We start from the raw sequence: 18,319 nt of genomic DNA on the forward strand, positions 1-18,319 counted from the left end.
AGCCTTATATGTGCTTCTGAGAAGAGGCCTACCTTGGGGCATGCTCATTTTATAGCTAGGGGTGTTCCAGAGGGGTGGAGTTTACCTTCCCAACCGGTTTGAATTATAGGATATAACTCTGCCTATCTTGTCCACTTCGGGCTACAAAACAAGAATTCCCAAACTCTGTCTTGTTGCATGGGGGCTGCTGTTGCCTTTGGTACTTTGTATACAATGTAAACTTGTATGTATCTGTGCCCTCTCACACACTCCTCCTCTTGCACTTTTTTCTGTCCTGTCTGTTGGTGTCCTTGTCCTTCTGTGTGTGAAATCTGCATAATGTTGTTCGACCCACCACATTAATTATTCATGTGCTGTTAACGGCCCCTGTGAGCTTCGTCTTGTCAAAAAATCTGCCTGTTCTGTTCTTTTTTTCTTGGGTTCATGTTCCCGCTGGCTTATCCAAAAGTGTTAACGTCCTCTTTGTTATGCGGTAACCCGGGGAGCAAAAATAGTTTTTAGCACTGAGATGTTTCAGTTTGACCCCAGCCCTGGTAGACAGCCAAGCTGGTGATGTAGCATGTGAGTGTGCCTCCAGTCAAACCACCATTTCATTCATCAGCAAGCCTATTTAAAGTCCCTGGGTGGCCCGGTTTTCCTGTTTACCAGGTCTTAAAACGGTTGTCTTCAACTCAGAGAGCAGCGTTAAATTAAAGGTCATGTGAATTATTCAGCATGACATTTAGAAATCAAGCGTATCTAAAGATGTGGATGGAGAGGTGCAGTCTTTCTCTCACCATAGTCAACTACAGCTATTCAGCCTCCCAGGCTTGACCCGGACATTCAGTGAAGATCAGGTTTGGCAGCCAGAAGGGAGCCACTTTTTGAACTCAAAGGATGTTGAACTACAGTCTCTCTGCTCCTCCCCGCAGGTTCTTTTAACGTAGCAGCTCTGATCATTGACGGTGGTTCTACTATGATGTGAGTCTGGTGGTTGGCTGGTTGTGACTGTTACGAATCGTGATCTATCTATGTTGTATGTTTGTTTTTTTTGTCCAGCCCAATCACTGGCAGTTTAGTTGGGAAATGTTTTGAGTGGTCAAGTATGGATGGGATTGTGTAATAGTTATGTCTTTGTTAGACGTTTCCAAAGGAGAACCAGCTGGCTAAGCTAATAACAGAAAGGGACTGTGCCTCTGTCATGTCTCTAAATAAGAAATATATACAGTATATCATAGTTGTACTATAGGAAAATATGTTTAATATTGATAAAGCTAGTATGATACCTATTTTTCTAGTAAAAAGTGAAGCTATATAACTGAACTGAGGGATGTATATTTTACTTACGGAAAACCAGATACTTATCCTGTTTATCTTGAGAGTGGATACATGAGAGAAGAATGTTGTTGATGCTTGTTTATTATGATTTATTTCTCTTTATGAGAAGTAGCTCAAGTTTCACCTCAACTCTTCTAAGAACAAACCAGAGACTGATTCAGAAAACAAAACCGGGTTCAAACACAGCAATACAAAGACATTTAGTTTGTGTTTCAAGAAGCACCAAGTAGTTGCAGCAAAGCAATTTTGCCAAAATGAAGTCAAGTGTTAGAGACATACAAAACCTTATGGCTAATGAGCTGTATTCGAACAACTATATCAAATCTCAACCTTGAAACTGTCTCAGCCTTTAAGATCTTTGCATTATTTGCATTTAAATGCACTGTAAGGACAAGGATCTACTATGACTCCACACAGATTTTTATATTTTTCCCAGCCTAGCTTCTATTTCATCCAGATCAGGGTATTAGCAGGTCTTTAACTTAAAAAATGTAAGGTCTTAGTCCAGTAATTGGTGACCTTATTATTTAATAGTGCACTGACATGTTTTCTTAGCTCTGTATGTGCTGTTTAAATGTTATACAAAACATCTTTGGCAGTGCAATGTCCGGTAGTCATTGTACCTGCTTTGCCATCAAAATAATTTTCCCAGTGTTCTTTTTCCTCATACTTTAATTTATAGTTTAGGAAAAGCTCTCTATCAAAAGTACACTGGATTTGTCATCCGTTTTGGAAAATAAATCTCTCTATATCTTTTAGCACTCAAAAACTGAGCCCTGCACTGTTCAAACCAATGACTAAAGCAAGACAAACAGAAATACAGAAATCCTTCATTTTTAAAAGTTACTGTGAGGAACTTCTAACTGGTTATGAAACAGGCACAATTTAAAACTGATGCCTCTATATAACTTAAATAAGTAAACAAGACTATCAGCAAGAAAAAAGGCTATTTCTATCTAGTTATTTTTAATGCTTGTCATCAGTGCCACCGAATCGCTGATTGAAAAACATTCTTTCTCTAAATGTTATTCTCTGGAGCTGGGCCTAGCCTGATAGTCTTGGATTAGTGTGAGTTTACGAGGTGAAACTTTAGATACTCATTACTAACAACATCACACCCATTACTAACTCGTCACTCTTCCATCTCTCGGTCCTCTCTGCTTCTTCCAGCCTGGTCTGGACAACACTTTTAGCTCTCACTGTACCTCCAACACACACACACACACACACACACACACACACACACACACACACACACACACACACCACACACCACACACACACACACACACACACACACACACACACACACACACACACACACCACACACCACACACACACACGCACACACACACGATGTCGGTCACCTAATTCTCAGTCCCTGCTGCCTGTTTTCAGGTCTTGGAGCGACACGGAGAACTTCTACTCCAACGATCGCAGCATCCTGACGCTGTCACCCATCGAGGCCACCCACTGCTGACTCCCATGGCTGCTGACTGTAAAAACAAAGATCTGGGCGAGAGCTTCTACTCCACATAATATTCCCCCGAACCCCTCTGCCGCCATTTTATAAACCTACTTCAGTTTAAGTTCACTGCATTCTCAGCTGGATGCAGCACGGATGCATCATCAGAAACCAAAGGGACTTGGCTCAGTGCAGCAGTCTGCTTTATCCTTTACCAATTCCTTTACCCAGCAGGAATGAAGTCTTAGTAAAAAAGGTTGAGAAGGACGTGTAATAAAAGCTGCAACATGGAAAGGAAACAAAACATGAGGTGTGGAGCAAGTCAGCATCTGAGCAGCAACACTTAGCACATCCCTGCTGCAAGTTTTGCAAAAGTATCTGAAATCATCATCATTTCAATTCAGGACTTTTTTTTTTAAGTTAAAGAGACGTTACAGCTAACAGGTGCAGCTCGCTGAGACCAGCCCTGGTACAGTCAGCTTGGAGCATTTTAGCATAAGGACTGTAGTTTAACCTAGGTGTTTTGGACATGCTGATTAACCTCAATAGAGGACTGAGACTCAAGGATCGTCTATGTAGCACCCGGTCTGAAGCTCCACAAAGTCAGACTGCATTATGAGTACTTCTCAGAGGTGTGTCGGCTTGCAGCCCAACATCATGTTGCTTCTATAAACTTCCATGGACTTCCTCTTTAAGCTTCCAGCCCCGCTGCACCATTGTTTCTCATTCGGATGAAAAAGGTAGACTAAGTGTAGGTTTCAGAGCTTTGCTGTTTCTGTTAACATCCACACTTATTTCCTTAGTACCTACAGTAGTCCCTAGATACTGTACAAGGAGATTAACCTGTACCGTGTTACCAAAGACCAAAGGATTCAGACTGGAAAAACTGATAAACTCTTTATTTTTGTGCCTGATTGTACAGAAGCTTATATTGTTATTTAGAGGACTATCATTATTGTTTGTGCTGCTCCCCCGTCTGACTGTTCAGGCCTTTGTGCCCCTGCCCTGAAGGAGGACTGATGGGGCATATTCAAAAAGCCATACATTTTATGTTATTGATAGATTATTGAAGGTACTGCAGAAAGAAGCTGTTTAAGCCTATTGCCGTTACTTTGTGTCTGGAAACTTGTTCCCCTTGAATGCCTTTTCTCCTTAAGCCGCTTTAGCAAAGGCATCTCAGCATTAAAGACCATGATGCTCAGGGAATATTTTGAGGGAACAGGAACAGGGTCTAAGGCTCACTTAAAGATGTTTTTACTGGTACAATCATCCCTCTGTTGCCTTAAAATATATCCTAAGCATCAGAGCAGATAATGGTACTATTTCTATTTCAGCAATACAAAAGTGGCTTCTATGGCGAGATGCTTTTCCAATGGCTGATGCACGTCGACCCAGACAGCAGAATGTCTCAATCCTTAGAGAGATGGCTATATCAGATAAATATAATAAAGCTTCTACAGAGGTGAAAAGAAAAGCAGAGCGCTTGCACGAGTCACATATCAAAATCACATTTTGTTATTTCTCAATTCATTGCTTCTCTGTTATCATTGAAATCATCTGAATCATGTTTTTTGCTGTTTTGTTCTATCCACCTGTTGATGAAGTGTGCGTAAGTGTGTGTGTGTGTGTGTAAGTGTTGGTGTGTTTCTTGTATGGCAGCCATGTTGATTGGAAGGACGGTACATAGCCTTGTTGTAAGCTCGTTGTACGATCTCAGTGGCCACATGCTGTCTGCAGGTAAAAGGTCAAATGGTTCTCTTTGATGCTTGGTTTGACCTCTCTTCTTCCAAAACAGGTGAAATGAGGAACTGTGTGACAGTTCTTATTTGTAGGAGATTTCAGTTGACTCCAGAAGTGTAATGCACAAACGTTTCAAGACAACCGTTTTAAACTTGACATCAACAACATCCAGTAGCCACATGCTGTGTGTAGCGTTGTTGTAAGCTCGTTGTACGATCACAGTGGCCACATGCTGTCCGCAGGTCAAATCTTTCTCTTTGATGCTTCGTTTGACCTATCCCCCCCCCCCAAAAAAAAAAGGGTGACTAGAGGAAACGTTATCCGATTCTTATTTGTAGGAGAATTCAGTTGACTCCAGAAGTGTAATGTAGTAACGTTTCAAGACAACCATTCTAAACAACAACCACACATCAACGATCAGTACACGCCTCAGCTCACACAGGGGACGATGTTTTTGTTGCTATGGTTACTGTTTAAAGAAATCAGATTGTCAATATTTTTTTGTCGGTCAATTCATTGAATATTCTCCATGTTTATTTTCTATATGGTACACATTGTTTGATGCATACCTGGGCCTGTTAACGATTATACAGGTGCAACTGACAATGAAAGAGTCTATTTATTATTGCGGTACTTTTTTCTGTGTTTGTGTTGAACTTACATATTATTATAACGGGTGTCCAGTGCTTTACTTTTTCTCTTGATCGTAGACATGTAATCAGGAAGTCAAACCTTTATCGAAGCTCTTTGTTTGTTTGACCTGAAGGGTGACAGCTTGGAGTGGTCAGCCTGAAATAAGCAGGATGTTTTAGCAAAAGGACACTTAGGAACTTCCAGTTATATCTATCTTTCCTTTTACAACCCAACAGGTAACGATCAGGCCACATTAACACAGGATATTACCTTTTTTTGTTATTAAACATTTGTGTTCATACTGCTATAAAAATGTCTGCCTGGATACCTTTGATATCTGTAATCTGTACCTGGATATGGAAAAATACATGTTAATTCTGTTTTATTGAGGTACTTCTGTCGGTAAATTTACTCACCATGGAGAACAGTACTCAGCCTGTAAAACTAGTTGTATAATGTGCTCTGTGGCTCTGAAGAGAGCTTTCTGAAGTCTAAGAAATCCTAAAAAAAGAGTTCTTGACGTTATAAGCTAGGGGCATGAAACAGGCAGGAATCGTTCGTAAGATTGAAGCTATTGAGTGTCGATATGGGAATTGTAGACTCTAGTCTTTTTTGAGATTGACTCACACAAGGGACTTAAAATTAGGATATGTTAAATTCTGTTGCATTGATTTTGACCATCATTTTTGTATCCAAATATAATATTTATTAATCCAAGAGAACCATTTAAATACCTTAAAAAAGGTCAAATTTGATTCAGCAGAGGCAGAAATAGACAGAAAACCAATAGACAGAAAACCAAAAGCTGGACAACCTTCTTCTCTGGAATCGGCAATAAACTACAGAGGAGGTAAGACGAGTCCTATCTGGCCAAAGGCAGAGACAAGTGTTAGTGCAGTTCTGATGCCCCCTTGTGCTCACCTACGTAGACCCAAAGTGTTTAAGTTCATATTAATAAACAAAACTGAAAAGTAGTTACATCTTAAAAAAAACATCTCTTCCATCAAGACTTAAAAATAAAACATAAACCAATACCTACAAGATACAAATAAATTACAGTGATGAAAATTACTTTTAAAGTCATTTTAAAATAACCTTTTCCAATGTGAGCGACAGTCATTTTAATTGAAAGAGTTGGTAACAGAAAGTGACATAAAATAAAAACTATAATGTAACATTTAATAGCAATGACCTACGATTATTGAAATAAAAAAATCTAAGCTCTGTTCTTTGATTTGTATATCCAGGTACAGATTTTCTTTTTTAACAGATTTGGGCAGAAGTGGCATTAGAGTAATATCCATCCTTCTGCTTATTCAGGAAACTGATCCTATATTATTTAAGCAACAACAAACAAGACCTGATTCTCTAAAGCATCAGAGCACTGATGTCATCGAGGCTTTATTAAAAGAAGGCAGCAGGGTTTGGATACGGGGCCACTGGTTTATTTCTAGAAGCAGGAGATTACTAAACCAAATAATTTAAAAGAAATTCTTGTAAAGTAGTATCCAGCCTTGACTGCATATGATGATCATGTCATCCATCAAAACCACTATTCAAGTGTATTGAGGTACCTTATTCAGAGCTGTTATGATTCTGTCTACAGATGTGGTTTTAAAGCAACTACTCCTGCTTCTTGAAATATTGGCCATATATTGAATATGTGTGAAGACCAAATAAAAATGTAAATCTGTCACATTTTTCCAGAATTAATACATACAAGTAACATCATCCAGAAACCGTATCCTGGACATTTCAATTAAGGCATTTTTTGTCATTTCTGCCATATATTTTTCAAGTAACAAAAACATTTTCAAGTTATTTCAGGAAAGTTTCCAGGAAATAAAGCTTTGAACCGAAAAACAAAAACTGGAATCTAAATTATAATGTAAAATGTGAGTTCCGGCTGCAGAATGTGACTCAGCATCAGCCAGTATGACACAAAGCTGCAGATCAGAGCTGACCTGTATGTTAAAATCAATTTTATTCTCTACTCTCATCTTCTTTTGACTGATATCTGTTGCTGTTTGTCTGTCGTCCTCCCTTGTCCTCCTGTCTATAAATCTGTCTTATAGCTGATGCTTATGGAGATGCAGTTATATTTACGAAATAAATACATTTTTAAGAAACATGTCTGTGAGTGCAACTTCGTTAATGTAAATGCTATTCCAAAAAAGTCCTTAAAATTTGATGCTGTAGTATGTCAGAAAAATTATAGTATGCCATGAAAATGACAAAAAAATCCAGTGTCATGAAAATGTAATAGTACTTTAAAAATAGTGCCATGGCAACATTTTTTTTATAACTGTCTTGACAACAAAGCCACATTGAATTACATTTTTTTTAAAATGTCACAGTATGTCATGGAAAATGTCCACTACTACAATAGTAGCTTGAAGGGTTTCCAGAAATCCCTTTCCAAACGCTTTGCTAGTTCAGTTTGTATGTCGAATAAAGTGAAAGTATAGTATGTCATAGCATAGTATGTCAAAAAAGTCATAAAACAGTCATAGTAAAGTCATAGTATGTTTTATCGAAAAAAAGTCATAAAAACTCAGTATAGTATGTTAAAAAATAAGGCATGGTATAGTATGTCGAAAAAAGTCATAAAAAAGTCATAGTATTGTTATTCGAAAAAAGTCAATGTACAGTATGTCATAAAAAAGTCATAGATAATTATGTTAAAAAATAAGGCATAGTATAGTATGTCGATAAAAGTCATAAAAACATCATAGTATAGTTTGTCCAAAAAAGTCATAGTATAGTATGTCGAAAAAAGTCATAAAAAGTCATAGTAAAGTCATAGTATGTTTTATCGAAAAAAAGTCATAAAAACTCAGTATAGTATGTTAAAAAATAAGGCATGGTATAGTATGTCAAAAAGTCATAAAAAAAAAAAGTCATAAAAACATCATAGTATAGTTTGTCCAAAAAAGTCATAAAAAAGTCATAGTATAGTATGTCGAAAAAATAATGTCGAAAAAGTCATAAAAACTGTATAGTATGTCGAAAAAGTCATAAAAAAGTCATAAAAAAGTCATAAAAAAAGTCATAGTATAGTATGTCATAAAAAAGTCATAGTATAGTATGTTAAAAAATAAGGTGTAGTATGTTGAAAAAAGTCATAAAAAAGTAATAGTATGGTTTGTCGAAGAAAAATAATAAAAACTCAGTATAGTATGTCAAAAAAGTCATAAAAAAGTCATAGTATCATAGTATTTTTATCGAAAAAAAAAAAGTCATAAAAACTCAGTATAGTATGTTAAAAAATAAGGCATGGTATAGTATGTCGAAAAAAGTCATGAAAAAGTCATAGTATTGTTATTCGAAAAAAGGCAATGTACAGTATGTCATAAAAAAGTCATAGATAATTATGTTAAAAAATAAGGCATAGTATAGTATGTCGATAAAAGTCATAAATAGTATGTCGAAAAAAGTCAATGTATAGTATGTCGTAAAAAGTCATAAAAAAGTCATAGTATAGTATGTCATAAAAAAGTCATAGTATAGTATGTTAAAAAATAAGGTGTAGTATGTTGAAAAAAGTCATAAAAAAGTAATAGTATGTTTGTTGAAAATAAAAAAGTTAATAAAAACTCAGTATAGTATGTAAAAAATAAGGCATAGTATACTGTAAAAAAGTCATAAAAAAAGTCATAGTATTGTTTTATCGAAAAAAGTCATAAAAACTCAGTATAGTATGTTAAAAAAAGTCATAATAGTATGTCAAAAAAGTCATGAAAAAGTCATAGTATTGTTATTCGAAAAAAGGCAATGTACAGTATGTCATAAAAAAGTCATAGATAATTATGTTAAAAAATAAGGCATAGTATAGTATGTCGATAAAAGTCATAAAAACATCATAGTATAGTTTGTCCAAAAAAGTCATAAAAAAGTCATAGTATAGTATGTCGAAAAAAGTCATAAAAAGTCATAGTAAAGTCATAGTATGTTTTATCGAAAAAAAAGTCATAAAAACTCAGTATAGTATGTTAAAAAATAAGGCATGGTATAGTATGTCAAAAAAGTCATAAAAAAACATCATAGTATTGTTATTCGAAAAAAAAACTCAGTCAATGTATAGTATGTCAAAAAAAGTCATAAAAATGTTAAAAAATAAGGCATAGTATAGTATGTCGAGTATGTCGATAAAAGTCATAAAAACATCATAGTATAGTTTGTCCAAAAAGTCATATGTCAAAAAAATAAAAAGTCATAAATCATAGTATGTCAAAAAAAAGTCATAAAAACTCAGTATAGTATGTCATAAAAATTTATATTTGAAAAAAAAAAAAGTCATAAAAACTCAGTATAGTATGTTAAAAAATAAGTATAGTATGTCGAAAAACGTCATAAAAAGTCATAAAAACATCATAGTATAGTTTGTCCAAAAAAGTCATAAAAAAGTCATAGTATAGTATGTCAAAAAAGTCATAAAAAAAGTCATAGTATGTTTTATCATAAAAACTAGTATAGTATGTTAAAAAATAAGGCATGGTATAGTATGTCATAAAAAAAAAGTCATAAAAACATCATATGTATAGTATGTCCAAAAAATAAAAAAGTCATAGTATAGTATGTCGAAAAAAGTCATAAAAAAGTCATAAAAATAAAAACTCAGTATAGTATGTTAAAAAAAAGTCATAGTATAGTATGTCAAAAAATAAAAAAGTCATAGTAAAAAATAAGGCATAGTATGTATGTCGAAAAAAAACATCAATAGTATGTTATAAAATAAAAACTCAGTCATAGTATAGTATGTATGTCATAGTAAAAAAAAAGTCAAAGTATAGTATGTCATAAAAAAAAATCATAAAAATAAAAACATCATAGTATAAAAAAAGTCATATGTATAGTATGTCATAAAAAAGTCATAAAAACTAATTATGTTAAAAAATAAGGCATAGTATAGTATGTCGATAAAAGTCATAAAAACATCATAGTATAGTTTGTCCAAAAAAAAAAGTCATAAAAAAGTCATAGTATAGTATGTCGAAAAAAAAAAATCATAAAAAGTCATAGTAAAGTCATAGTATGTTTTATCGAAAAAAAAGTCATAAAAACTCAGTATAGTATGTTAAAAAATAAGGCATGGTATAGTATGTCGAAAAAAGTCATGAAAAAGTCATAGTATTGTTATTCGAAAAAAGTCAATGTACAGTATGTCATAAAAAAGTCATAGATAATTATGTTAAAAAATAAGGCATAGTATAGTATGTCGATAAAAGTCATAAAAACATCATAGTATAGTTTGTCCAAAAAAGTCATATAGTTTATGTTTTATCCAAAAAAAGTCATAAAAACTCAGTCATAAGGCATAAAGTCATAGTATGTTTTATCAAAAAAAGTCATAAAAACTCAGTATAGTATGTTAAAAAATAAGTCATGTATAGTATGTCAAAAAACGTCATAAAAAAGTCATAAAAACATCATAGTATAGTTTGTCCAAAAAAGTCATAAAAAAGTCATAGTATTGTATGTCGAAAAAAGTCAAAGTATAAAAAAGTATCAAATAGTATAGTATGTCGATAAAAGTCATAAAAACATCATAGTATAGTTTGTCCAAAAAAGTCATAAAAAAGTCATAGTATAGTATGTCGAAAAAAGTCATAAAAAGTCATAGTAAAGTCATAGTATGTTTTATCGAAAAAAAGTCATAAAAACTCAGTATAGTATGTTAAAAAATAAGGCATGGTATAGTATGTCGAAAAACGTCATAAAAAGTCATAGTATTGTTATTCAAAAAAGTCATGTACAGTATGTCATAAAAAAGTCATAGATAATTACCGTATGTTAAAAAATAAGTCATAGTATAGTATGTCGATAAAAGTCATAAAAAAGTCATCATAGTATAGTATGTCGATAAAAGTCATAAAAAAGTCAATGTATAGTATGTCGTAAAAAGTCATAAAAAAGTCATAGTATAGTATGTCATAAAAAAGTCATAGTATAGTATGTTAAAAAATAAGGTGTAGTATGTTGAAAAAAGTCATAAAAAAGTAATAGTATGGTTTGTCGAAGAAAAATAATAAAAACTCAGTATAGTATGTCAAAAAAGTCATAAAAAAGTCATAGTAAAGTCATAGTATGTTTTATCGAAAAAAAAGTCATAAAAACTCAGTATAGTATGTTAAAAAATAAGGCATAAGGTATAGTATGTCGAAAAAAGTCATAAAAAATCATAGTATAGTTTGTCAAAAAAAGGCAATGTCATAAAAATAGTCATATGTAAAAAATAAGGCATAGTAAAAAAAAAAAGTCATAAAAACTCAGTCATAGTATAGTATGTTAAAAAAAAACTAAGGCATGGTATAGTATGTCGAAAAAAAAATAAAAGTCATAGTATTGTTATTCGAAAAAAGGCAATGTACAGTATGTCATAAAAAAGTCATAGATAATTATGTTAAAAAATAAGGCATAGTATAGTATGTCGATAAAAGTCATAAAAACATCATAGTATAGTTTGTCCAAAAAAGTCATAAAAAAGTCATAGTATAGTATGTCGGAAAAAAGTCATAAAAAGTCATAGTAAAGTCATAGTATGTTTTATCGAAAAAAAAGTCATAAAAACTCATATAGTATGTCATAGTATGAAAAAAAAAAAAAAGTCATAAAAAAAAGTCAGTATAGTATGTTAAAAAATAAGGTATGTTATAGTATAGTCAAAAAAAGTCATAAAAAAGTCATAGTATTGTTATTCGAAAAAAGTCAATGTATAGTATGTCATAAAAAAGTCATAGATAATTATGTTAAAAAATAAGGCATAGTATAGTATGTCGATAAAAGTCATAAAAACATCATAGTATAGTTTGTCCAAAAAAGTCATAAAAAAGTCATAGTAAGTCATAGTATGTTTTATCGAAAAAAAAAACTCATAAAAACTCAGTATAGTATGTTAAAAAAAAGTCATAGTATAGTATGTCGAAAAAAGTCATAAAAAAGTCATAGTATTGTTATTCGAAAAAATAAAAAAGTCATGTACAAAATGTCATAAAAAAGTCATAGATAATTATGTTAAAAAATAAGGCATAGTATAGTATGTCGATAAAAGTCATAAAAACATCATAGTATAGTTTGTCCAAAAAAGTCATAAAAAAAAGTCATAGTAAAGTCATAGTATGTTTTATCGAAAAAAAGTCATAAAAACTCAGTATAGTATGTTAAAAAATAAGGCATGGTATAGTATGTCAAAAAACGTCATAAAAAAGTCATAAAAAAAAAATAAAAAAGTATAGTATGTCCAAAAAAGTCATAAAAAAGTATAGTATGTATGTCGAAAAAAGTCAAAGTATAGTATGTCGTCATAAAAATGTCATAGTATAGTAAAAAAGTCATAAAAACATCATAGTATAGTTTGTCCAAAAAAGTCATAAAAAAGTCATAGTATAGTATGTCGAAAAAAGTCATAAAAAGTCATAGTAAAGTCATAGTATGTTTTATCGAAAAAAAGTCATAAAAACTCAGTATAGTATGTTAAAAAATAAGGCATGGTATAGTATGTCGAAAAAAGTCATGAAAAAGTCATAGTATTGTTATTCGAAAAAAGTCAATGTACAGTATGTCATAAAAAAGTCATAGTAATTACATGTTAAAAAAAAAAAGTCATAGTATAGTATGTCGAAAAAGTCATAAAAAATCATAGTATAGTATGTCGTAAAAAAAGTCATAAAAAAGTCATAGTATAGTATGTCATAAAAAAAAAAGTCATAAAAAAGTCATAGTATAGTATGTTAAAAAATAAGGTGTAGTATGTTGAAAAAAAAGTCATAAAAAAGTAATAGTATGGTTTGTCGAAAAAAATCATAAAAACTCAGTATAGTATGTCAAAAAAGTCATAAAAAAGTCATAGTAAAGTCATAGTATGTTTTTCGAAAAAAAGTCATAAAAACTCAGTATAGTATGTTAAAAAATAAGGCATGGTATAGTATGTCGAAAAAAAGTCATAAAAAGTCATAGTATTGTTATTCGAAAAAAGTCAGTATGTCAAAAAAAGTCATAGATAATTACCGTATGTTAAAAAATAAGGCATAGTATAGTATGTCGAAAAAAAGTCATAAAAACATCATAGTCATAAAAAATCATAGTATAGTATGTCAAAAAAGTCATAAAAAAGTCATAATAGTATGTTCATAAAATAATAGTATGTTAAAAAATATAGTATAGTATGTCGAAAAAAAAAAGTCATAAAAACATCATAAAAAAGTCATATAGTTTGTCCAAAAAAGTCATAAAAAGTATAGTATGTCATCAAAAACATATAGTATGTCGAAAAAAAGTCATAAAAAGTCATAGTATAAAAAAAAGTCATAAAAAAGTCATAGTATGTTTTATCGAAAAAAAGTCATAAAAACTCAGTATAGTATGTTAAAAAATAAGGCATGGTATAGTATGTCAAAAAACGTCATAAAAAAAAAAATCATAAATAACATCATAGTATAGTTTGTCCAAAAAAAAAGTCATATCATAGTATAGTTTGTATAAAATGTCATAAAAAAGTCATAAAAATGTATAGTATGTCAAAAAAAGTAAAGTATAGTATGTCGAAAAAAGTCATAAAAAAGTCATAGTATAGTATGTCCAAAAAAGTCATAAAAAAGTCATAGTATAGTATGTCGAAAAAAGTCATAAAAAAGTATGTTAAAAAATATAGTATAGTATGTCGAAAAAAAGTCATAAAAACATCATAGTATAGTTTGTCCAAAAAAGTCATAAAAAAGTCATAGTATAGTATGTCGAAAAAAGTCATAAAAAGTCATAGTAAAGTCATAGTATGTTTTATCGAAAAAAAGTCATAAAAACTCAGTATAGTATGTTAAAAAATAAGGCATGGTATAGTATGTCGAAAAAAGTCATAAAAAAAGTCATAGTATTGTTATTCGAAAAAAAGTCAATGTACAGTATGTCATAAAAAAGTCATAGATAATTATGTATAAAAAATAAGTCATAGTATAGTATATAGTATAGTATGTCGAAAAAGTCATAAAAAAAAAGTCAAAAAAAGTCATAGTATAGTATGTCGAAAAAAGTCATCATAAAAAAAATAGTATGTTTGTCGAAAAAAAAGTCATAAAAAAGTCATAGTATAGTCAAAAAAAGTAAAAAACTATAGTATGTCGAAAAAAGTCATAAAAAAGTCATAAACATCATAGTATAGTTTGTCCAAAAAAGTCATAAAAAATCATAGTATAGTATGTCGAAAAAAGTCAAAAAAAGTCATAGTATAGTATAAAAAAAAAAGTCATAGTATAGTATGTCGAAAAAAGTCATAATAGTATGTTAAAAAATAAGGCATAGTATAGTATGTCGATAAAAGTCATAAAAACATCATAGTATAGTTTGTCCAAAAAAGTCATAAAAAAGTCATAGTATAGTATGTCGAAAAAAGTCATAAAAAGTCATAGTAAAGTCATAGTATGTTTTATCGAAAAAAAGTCATAAAAACTCAGTATAGTATGTTAAAAAATAAGGCATGGTATAGTATGTCGAAAAAAGTCATGAAAAAGTCATAGTATTGTTATTCGAAAAAAGGCAATGTACAGTATGTCATAAAAAAGTCATAGATAATTATGTTAAAAAATAAGGCATAGTATAGTATGTCGATAAAAGTCATAAAAACATCATAGTATAGTTTGTCCAAAAAAGTCATAAAAAAGTCATAGTATAGTATGTCGAAAAAAGTCAAAGTATAGTATGTCGAAAAAAGTCATAGTATAGTATGTCGATAAAAGTCATAAAAACATCATAGTATAGTTTGTCCAAAAAAGTCATAAAAAAGTCATAGTATAGTATGTCGAAAAAAGTCATAAAAAGTCATAGTAAAGTCATAGTATGTTTTATCGAAAAAAATAAAAAGTCATAAAAACTCAGTATAGTATGTTAAAAAATAAGGCATGGTATAGTATGTCAAAAAACGTCATAAAAAAGTCATAAAAACATCATAGTATAGTTTGTCCAAAAAAGTCATAAAAAAGTCATAGTATTGTATGTCGAAAAAAGTCAAAGTATAGTATAAAAGTCATAGTATAGATGTTAAAAAATCATAAAATGTCGATAAAAGTCATAAAAACATAAAAACATATAGTATAGTTTGTAAAAAAGTCATAAAAAAGTCATAGTATAGTATGTCATAAAAAAGTCATAGTATAAAAAAATAAGGTGTAGTATGTTGAAAAAAGTCATAAAAAAGTAATAGTATGGTTTGTCGAAGAAAAATAATAAAAACTCAGTATAGTATGTCAAAAAAGTCATAAAAAGTCATAGTAAAGTCATAGTATGTTTTATCGAAAAAAAGTCATAAAAACTCAGTATAGTATGTTAAAAAATAAGGCATGGTATAGTATGTCGAAAAAAGTCATGAAAAAGTCATAGTATTGTTATTCGAAAAAAGGCAATGTACAGTATGTCATAAAAAAGTCATAGATAATTATGTTAAAAAATAAGGCATAGTATAGTATGTCGATAAAAAAAAGTCATAAAAACATCATAGTATAGTTTGTCCAAAAAAGTCATAAAAAAGTCATAGTATAGTATGTCGAAAAAAGTCATAAAAAGTCATAGTAAAGTCATAGTATGTTTTATCGAAAAAAAGTCATAAAAACTCAGTATAGTATGTTAAAAAATAAGGCATGGTATAGTATGTCAAAAAACGTCATAAAAAAGTCATAAAAACATCATAGTAGTATTTGTCAAAAAATGTCATAAAAAAGTCATAGTAAAAAATTAGTATAAAAAATCATAGTATAGTATGTCGAAAAAGTCATAAAAAAGTCATAGTATAGTATGTCAAAAAAAAGTCATAGTATAGTATGTCGTAAAAAAAGTCATAAAAAAGTCATAGTATATTATATGTCATAAAAAAGTCATAGATAATTATGTTAAAAAATAAGGCATAGTATAGTATGTCGATAAAAGTCATAAAAACATCATAGTATAGTTTGTCCAAAAAAGTCATAAAAAAGTCATAGTATAGTATGTCGAAAAAAGTCATAAAAAGTCATAGTAAAGTCATAGTATGTTTTATCGAAAAAAAGTCATAAAAACTCAGTATAGTATGTTAAAAAATAAGGCATGGTATAGTATGTCGAAAAAAGTCATGAAAAAGTCATAGTATTGTTATTCGAAAAAAGTCAATGTACAGTATGTCATAAAAAAGTCGTAGATAATTACCGTAGATAATTACCGTATGTTAAAAAATAAGTCATAGTATAGTATGTCGTCATAAAAAATGTCATAAAAAAGTCATAAAAAGTATAGTATAGTATGTCGTAAAAATGTCATAAAAAAGTCATAGTATAGTATGTCATAAAAAATAAAAAAGTCATATAAAAAAAAAGTCATAGTATGTAAAAAATAAGTGTATATGTTGAAAAAAGTCATAAAAAAGTCATAGTATGGTTTGTCGAAAAAAATAATAAAAACTCAGTATAGTATGTCAAAAAAGTCATAAAAAAGTCATAGTAAAGTCATAGTATGTTTTATCGAAAAAAAGTCATAAAAACTCAGTATAGTATGTTAAAAAATAAGGCATGGTATAGTATGTCGAAAAAAGTCATAAAAAAGTCATAGTATAGTTATGTCCAAAAAGGCAATGTACATAAAAAAAAGTCATAGTATAGTATGTCGAAAAAAGTCATAAAAAGTCATAGTAAAGTCATAGTATGTTTTATCGAAAAAAAGTCATAAAAACTCAGTATAGTATGTTAAAAAATAAGGCATGGTATAGTATGTCGAAAAAAGTCATAAAAAAGTCATAGTATTGTTATTCGAAAAAAGGCAATGTCAGTATGTCATAAAAAAAAAAAGTCATAGAAATTACCGTATGTTAAAAAATAAGTCATAGTATAGTATGTCGATAAAAGTCATAAAAAAGTCAATGTATAGTATGTCGTAAAAAGTCATAAAAAAGTCATAGTATAGTATGTCATAAAAAAGTCATAGTATAGTATGTTAAAAAATAAGGTGTAGTATGTTGAAAAAAGTCATAAAAAAGTAATAGTATGGTTTGTCGAAGAAAAATAATAAAAACTCAGTATAGTATGTCAAAAAAGTCATAAAAAAGTCATAGTAAAGTCATAGTATGTTTTATCGAAAAAAAGTCATAAAAACTCAGTATAGTATGTTAAAAAATAAGGCATGGTATAGTATGTCGAAAAAAGTCATAAAAAAGTCATAGTATTGTTATTCGAAAAAAGGCAATGTACAGTATGTCATAAAAAAGTCATAGTATAGTATGTCAAAAAAATAAAAAGTCATAGTAAAGTCATAGTATGTTTTATCGAAAAAAAGTCATAAAAACTCAGTATAGTATGTTAAAAAATAAGGCATGGTATAGTATGTCGAAAAAAGTCATAAAAAAGTCATAGTATTGTTATTCGAAAAAAGGCAATGTACAGTATGTCATAAAAAAGTCATAGATAATTATGTTAAAAAATAAGGCATAGTATAGTATGTCGATAAAAGTCATAAAAACATCATAATAGTATGTCGTAAAAAAAGTCATAAAAAAGTCAATGTATAGTATGTCGTAAAAAGTCATAGAAAAGTCATAGTATAGTATGTCGTCATAGTATAGTATGTCGAAAAAATCATAGTATAGTATAGTCATAAAATGTCGATAAAAGTCATAAAAACATCATAGTATAGTTTGTCCAAAAAAGTCATAAAAAAGTCATAGTATTGTATGTCGAAAAAAGTCAAAGTATAGTATGTCGAAAAAAGTCATAGTATGTCAATAAAAAGTCATAAAAAAAAAAAGTCATAAAAACATCATAGTATAGTTTGTCCAAAAAAGTCATAAAAAAGTCATAGTATAGTATGTCGAAAAAAGTCATAGTAAAGTCATAGTAAAGTCATAGTATGTTTTATCGAAAAAAAGTCATAAAAACTCAGTATAGTATGTTAAAAAATAAGGCATGGTATAGTATGTCGAAAAAAGTCATGAAAAAGTCATAGTATTGTTATTCGAAAAAAGGCAATGTACAGTATGTCATAAAAAAGTCATAGATAATTATGTTAAAAAATAAGGCATAGTATAGTATGTCGATAAAAGTCATAAAAACATCATAGTATAGTTTGTCCAAAAAAGTCATAAAAAAGTCATAGTATAGTATGTCGAAAAAAGTCATAGTAAAGTCATAGTAAAGTATGTCATCGAAAAAAAGTCA

The 18,319-nt window shown here is 29.9% G+C and overlaps 1 protein-coding gene across 2 annotated transcripts in view; it reads left to right on the top strand.

Annotated features, from left to right (window-relative positions):
• Positions 1-6,039, top strand: part of atp11b (ATPase phospholipid transporting 11B (putative)) — a 46,990-nt gene extending 40,951 nt beyond the window's left edge. Inside the window, exons 30-31 of one of the 2 annotated variants that reach the window (XM_054602381.1) lie at positions 912-960; positions 2,717-2,806. In XM_054602381.1, the coding sequence (XP_054458356.1) occupies positions 912-921 (10 nt within the window). In that variant the 3' untranslated portion in view covers positions 922-960; positions 2,717-2,806. Of the gene's footprint in view, positions 1-911; positions 961-2,716 lie in introns of both variants that reach the window. The other variant, XM_054602380.1, reaches the window with a different exon arrangement.
• The last annotated feature ends 12,280 nt before the right edge of the window (positions 6,040-18,319 follow it).

This window comes from Anoplopoma fimbria, chromosome 8, assembly GCF_027596085.1.
Source record: "Anoplopoma fimbria isolate UVic2021 breed Golden Eagle Sablefish chromosome 8, Afim_UVic_2022, whole genome shotgun sequence".
NCBI classification, from domain to species: Eukaryota; Metazoa; Chordata; class Actinopteri; order Perciformes; family Anoplopomatidae; genus Anoplopoma; species Anoplopoma fimbria.